This window comes from Aplysia californica, unplaced genomic scaffold, assembly GCF_000002075.1.
Source record: "Aplysia californica isolate F4 #8 unplaced genomic scaffold, AplCal3.0 scaffold00828, whole genome shotgun sequence".
In the NCBI taxonomy this organism is placed as follows: Eukaryota; Metazoa; Mollusca; class Gastropoda; order Aplysiida; family Aplysiidae; genus Aplysia; species Aplysia californica.
In genome coordinates, this window is record NW_004798098.1 from 278,564 (window position 1) to 284,659 (window position 6,096).

The 6,096-nt window shown below is 36.7% G+C and overlaps 1 protein-coding gene across 1 annotated transcript in view; it reads left to right on the forward strand.

Annotated features, from left to right (window-relative positions):
- The window catches only part of LOC101864340 (RNA 3'-terminal phosphate cyclase), a gene marked incomplete in the record, with an annotated part of 45,488 nt that overhangs the window by 5,665 nt on the left and 33,727 nt on the right, over positions 1 to 6,096 (forward strand). Inside the window, 3 exon segments of the mRNA XM_013088900.2 lie at positions 669 to 812; positions 3,014 to 3,137; positions 4,069 to 4,127. Of these exon segments, the coding sequence (XP_012944354.1) occupies positions 669 to 812; positions 3,014 to 3,137; positions 4,069 to 4,127 (327 nt within the window).

The following is a 6,096-nucleotide window of genomic DNA, read 5'->3' on the forward strand; positions in this document are numbered from 1 at the left end:
ATATGCTACATAAATGCAACTATTATACCTATTATTATTATTGTTATTATTATTATTTTAGCATTATTATTATTATTAGCATTATATTATTATTATTAGCAATATTTGTTTGACATATATTTCTTTCTGAATGAGAAACAAATGACTTGTTTTATTGTGGGGTTGTTTATTTTTTTAGTTTTCTAATTTTTAATCAAGTTGCTTCATTTAAAACACTGTTTGCTCTAATGTATCAGTAAGTATCTGTAACACAGAATTGACTGCATGGAAGTCAGTGATCTAGTCTTGAGTATTTTTTTACTCCTTTTTCTGCTTGCCGAATAAGATGTTTAAAAACTCAAAACCGTCACATTTTGTTGCGAAACTTTAAATATTATTCAGAATTATTGCACAAGAATTGTGTTATGTACTGCTGGGCTACATGTTTATTAAAAATTTCTTTCCCATCCATTAGTTTTTGAGAGAAAAATAAAGGATTTCCACTCTGCTTTTTTTTGTTTTGGGGGGGGGGTGTGACAGTTTGTGTTATGTCACCATTCCTATTATGTCCTGTATGATCTCAGTTTTTGCTTCTTTTGGTAATCTTGTATGTAGATTTTAAAAGGTTGAGCTTGCACTCGTGTTGCAATCTTGAAAATTGTTAAATATTTCCAATGTTTTTCCCACAGGCCCCAGCACATGACTGGCCTTGACCTTGTGTCCCGTCTATGTGGTGGCAGACTTGATGGCTGTGTCGTTGGCTCATGTCAAGTGACCTTTGACCCTGGACAGATTGGCCAAGGGGAGTTTGTGGCGGACACCAAGACAGCAGGGTTTGTATTCAGATTCAGCAGAGAATGCTCTGGCGTTGCTTTTTTTTTTAAGGATGAAGCACACATATGTCTGATCAGCAGCAGACTAAAGGCAATGTTCCGACACATTTCGAACCATCATGCGCAAATAAATAACATGAATTTGTGTTATATTCCATATTATGTATATTTTTGCCTGTGTACTTAACTTTTAGATCAAGAAAACAAAATTGTAAAATCTGTATAAGTAGCAAAGTTATGCATTTGTAAATTATTTGTAAAGTGCCCCAAATTGCAGTGTTGTCGAGACTAGAATAATAATAATAATAGTTGCCATTTGTGTTGTGTAAATTCCCACTAAACAGCAGACTCTATCGGCTTTACAATCTATATTATCACCCCAGTAGACCTGATGGCATTCTGAAACAATTTCAACTTCGTGGGAAGCATACAGTGCCCCTGAGCAAGTTTTTTCTTTAAACTCCTAATTGTGTGCTCCCTCAACTTTTTAATAAATTCCAGGTCTTTTTAATGATTACGTAGAAAGAAAATTACTGCTAGCAGCACGTCACCATCAGTCAATGTCACATTTTGTTAAAAGTCTCTACGAATAAAAAAAAAATATTCTGAATGTTCCGATCTCATTAATGGTAATGAAATCAGCTATGTTTACCCTACATAGACAAGTGGTGTGTCTTGTAAAAAGATCCTTGACAAAAGCTGTACTTTTTCTTTACTTTCCTCTAAGGTCCAGGGGGAGTTATATAGACTTTCATATTGAACTCTTGATGCCTCAATTGTGTTGATTTTACTCATATTTTTTTTTCAATTTAAAGAGTCAAATATGAGGGGCTCTTAGGAAACCTTGTGGACAGTAAACATTTTTAAAACTTGACTTTATGAAAACATTGGAAAACTCCATCTTTCTTGACTGTTTTACATTTTATCTGGATGCAATTGTATTTTCCTGTAACAGAGTTTAGCATTTCAAAGAGCATGAGGATCGAAATATAAATTTTACAAAAATGTCTTTTTTAAATTTCCACAATAAGGACGCTTAGAGAGTAAAATGAAATTTGAATGTCGTTTTTCTGCGGCTGTAATGTTCATGTAGTACGGTGTTATTTTGTACTTGAAAGTTTTTATTAGACTCTTGATAAAAATGACATATCCAGAAAGAGTAACAGTTGCAGTGTTAATATCTAATTTTTGCTTCTGACATCACCAATATTGATAAGCAATTTTTTTTAAAGGGAGGTTCAAGGTTTGCAGAGAAATCTCAAGTGCAGAGCAGGGAAAATAGCCCAGTAGGGAGCAGGTTAGAAATGATCTTACATTTATTAAACTACAAACCACATCAGGGGTGAATACGGCTCAGTGTTTTGGTCTCTCTCTCATCTCATATATCTTCTCTGATTCTTGTGAACTGCTTGACCCCATATCCTGTGTTGTCCCATGTTTCAGGAGCATCAGCCTCTTGCTGCAATTAGCCCTGCCCTGCACAGTCTTTGGCCCCGCCCCTGTCATGGTTACCTACAGGGGCGGCACTGACACCAACATGGCTCCGCCAATTGACATTTATCATTTAGTACGTTCTTTAGATTACCTATAGAGGCCTTCTGCTTGTTAGGAAACAAGAGTTTCTTATTTTTCAAATTGCATTACTCTTTCACTCTTTTGTTTCCCTTTATCAGGACAAAACCAGGACTTGTCATTTTCAGATATTACTCTAATAATGTTAGATACTGAAAGTTGAATCCTAGAAGCGTTTATAAGGACCAGCCGGAGGGTTTGGGTATGGTATAATGATACATCTTCGTCTCTTGGCCTCTCTGTATGGTATGGTTGTAGCAATGGGTCTCCCTCTTAAAAGACATTCCTGTGTTGGCTCAGGGCACCAGGCAGGCAGATGCTCCTGTGTCTATCCAGTGACTCACTGACAATCTTGTGTTCTCAGCTTACAATGGAAGAAAAGATTTACCCAATATTTTAAGAACGATGAATCCTTTCATTGTCTGAAGCTCAGCTTCTGTTTAGTTAGTCTATTAAAATTCACTTTGATTGTTTTGTAAAGGAAGTCATTCTGCAAAGGTTGAGCTGCTGTTTTATTAACCAAACTAACATCATAATCTCTACATTCCCTCAGTTGTCCCATAATATGCTGAAAGTGGTTAGCAGTTGAAAACTTGGAGATTATTTCTCTGCTCCTTTTTGTCTGACAGGAGTATCTGCCTGCTGATGCAAGCCGCTGTTCCATGCTTGCTCTTCTCCCCCGTACCCTGCAGACTGCTGATGAAGGGTGGGACCAACTGTGACATGGCGCCGCAGATTGACTACACCACTATGGTAGGAAAAGATTCAGTTAAGCTCTGCTCTGTCTAATAAAACATGAGCATTGTAATAGTGACTTACTGACTGTTTTTTTTTTTTCAGACTGAAAATTAGACTAGACTAACGGGCAGTTTGATTAAAGCATGAAACGTCGGCAAGGGTTATCATTAGAGGTATTTCTAGCTGTTCCGAAATATGAAAGTTATTGAGGTACTTGAGAGCATCCGAGCAAAGGAATGAATGGATAACCATGATCGCCGATGTCTGTCGCAGATCTGGCACTGGATGATGATGATTGAGGACTGGATTTAGATATAAAGATTGATAACACTTGTGTCCTTGTGTCATGTCATTGTACATCAATATATGTAAGTGATCAGTAGATTTGGGTTTTGTGTTTTTATCTGCCCTTTTAGTAAGTGGTCATTGCTTTAGAAAGGCTTTCTCCTTGTTTTCATACGTTTTATAGTTCATTGGTGTGGTCATTGTTTTAGAAAGGCTTTCTCCTTGTTTTCATACGTTTTATAGTTCATTGGGCCTTGCATAACCTGAATACAAAAACAATAAGCTGTGACATGGAGTGTCAATTCTGTGTTCTCGATTTTTCTTTCATGTGACAGAGGCACACAAGTCCTTTATTGTCTCTGTAAGAGATGTCTTCATTGCCATCTTTACATGTGTGTGTGTAAAAGTCATTTTGTACTCTCTGTTTGGAACTTTCTTGACCTACTATATATAGGCTTTTTTCTTAAAGAATTGAGATGTCGAAATTTACTTTTAGCGATGTAAGATTTTCTAAAATCAGGAATGGAAATACCTAAAAATTGTGTTAGTCTCTGAGTTGTTCCTGATTAAGAAATTGAATACCTAGTTTTTTTATCACTGTCCAACCTTGTTCAAGTGTTCCACATTTGAGTTTGAAAATGTTCATTCTTTTTTTTTTCAGATCTTTAAACCTATTGCTGAAAAGTTTGGAATGCAGTTTGAAGTAGATATTAGGAGGAGGTAAGTCTCAAGTCTTGACAGAATGGAGTTTTTGCTGGACACAGCTGCTGGCTCGTACTTTATTCCTAACTTGTTATATATATATATCTGTCTGCCTTCTTTTTTTTGTCCTTTCCCTCCTCTTAAATAGCCCCCCCCAAAAAGTCAGCTCCTATCTCTTTAGCAGCAATTTAAATTCAAGTTTCTGTTGAAAGATTGTTAAATTCATATTCAACCCATTGCACCCGAGCTACGGGTATATTCGTAGCTGCAGCGCGCTTCCGTCCACTGAGCTATGAGAATAATCGTATCAAAATACCAGTTCATAAAATCGAGTCCAAACCGCTTATCCAGGTTTCTATTGAAAATAATAGGTCGCTTGTAGCTTGTAAAAACATTTGCAAGCTTGTTTCGATCCAGTTTTTCGTCAAGTACGAGTTAGTTTTGTTGTTTTGTTACCGCAAATCATGGCAAGAAAGCGAGTACTGAAATCTTCATGGACAAAAAGAAGGGAAAAAAAGCCACAAAAAACAACTGTGCCTCAGCTATTTTTGTGTTTGTAGAAATACATGAACCATGTTTTTAGTTTTGTTTTAGGCATAAGCGGCAAAGAAAGTGAAAGTAGATGTAAATCTAGAAAAACAAGGGGATCGGATTGATTGTAGTGCCTTGAAAGCTTCGAAGAAAAGCTAAATCTAGACTACATATTTACTATAAGTTGCTATGGCTAAATCGAGTGCCGAAGAGTCGCAGTTGGATGAGGAATATATTGTTTACTCTGCTCTTTCCTTCATCTCTCTCTCTAATAATATTAAAAGAACATTTTGAATAAATCTAAGTGAAATTTCATATTGATAGCTTAAATAGTTTTGGGCTCAATGCGTGTCTGAGGTTAGTGTGTCGAGTTCAGACCAATTTTTCCCCCGGCTCGCACCAAACCAGGTGGACACATGTGCACTGACTCGACAACGCAGGGTGAATTGGGTTAAAGCCATGGTTGCTAAGGGCATTCATATTCTGTTGAATGACTCCTTGTCTGTAAGTCCTTTTTTCTGACATTTGGACGCGCAGTGATAAGGTTAGTTCTACACCGAGTGATGTTAACTCACTGAAGACTGAAGAATTTTACTATGTACAAGCACCATAGACTGAAGGTTTTTGGGTTTTTTCAAAATTGTATAAAATCTGAGCCATTTAACCAACTCAATGCCCTTTTGACACAATTGAAAACAACAGGAGAACCATAAAATGCCAAAGTACAAGCGTCTATCTCAGCTAGATTATTTGTCATGATATTTTTTTAAAAGGTATAAAATTCAATGTTTAAAAAAAATAGGAATAAGAATATAAGAGACACCATATAGACAATCAGTGCGATTTACAACACAAACAGTTTTAGCAATCACCTAATGAAAAATGCTCTGGATCAAAAAGTTATTGACTGATTTCCGTTTTAAAATTTTTTGAATGAAACAAATGGCTGCGCATGCATCTAAGCTGGATCCCATGCTTTTAGCAGCATTTATATAGACGCTGTCTGTGATAATGACAATCCCGCGTTTTCCACTGGAACCGTCTCACAGAATTGACGGGCTATACCGTGTTTTTAATGAGAAACGTCTAGTGAGTGTATGCTACGTAGACTTTGACTTTTGTAGGATTGCTTGTTTTGGCACCTAGAAAAATGACTCACTTCATGTCATACTAAATGAGTCGCCTTTTTCTTTCAATCCCAACTGTTTTTGATTGGGTTATCATGAAGGCAAATAATGTCCACCCACATAAAGTCAGTGATTTTTCTGCTGCTCACAGCATTGACTTGTAAAAGACCAAACAAGGCTTTCATTCTTTTGTGAGAATGATGGCCAAGTGTGGGTGCTACTTGGAGTGTGGGCGCTACTCAGTACGACCGGGTGTGTTCACTTCACTCTGTGTTGATTCTGCTATCCATCAAACTTCTTCCATCTTAATATCTTGTTATAAGTATTCA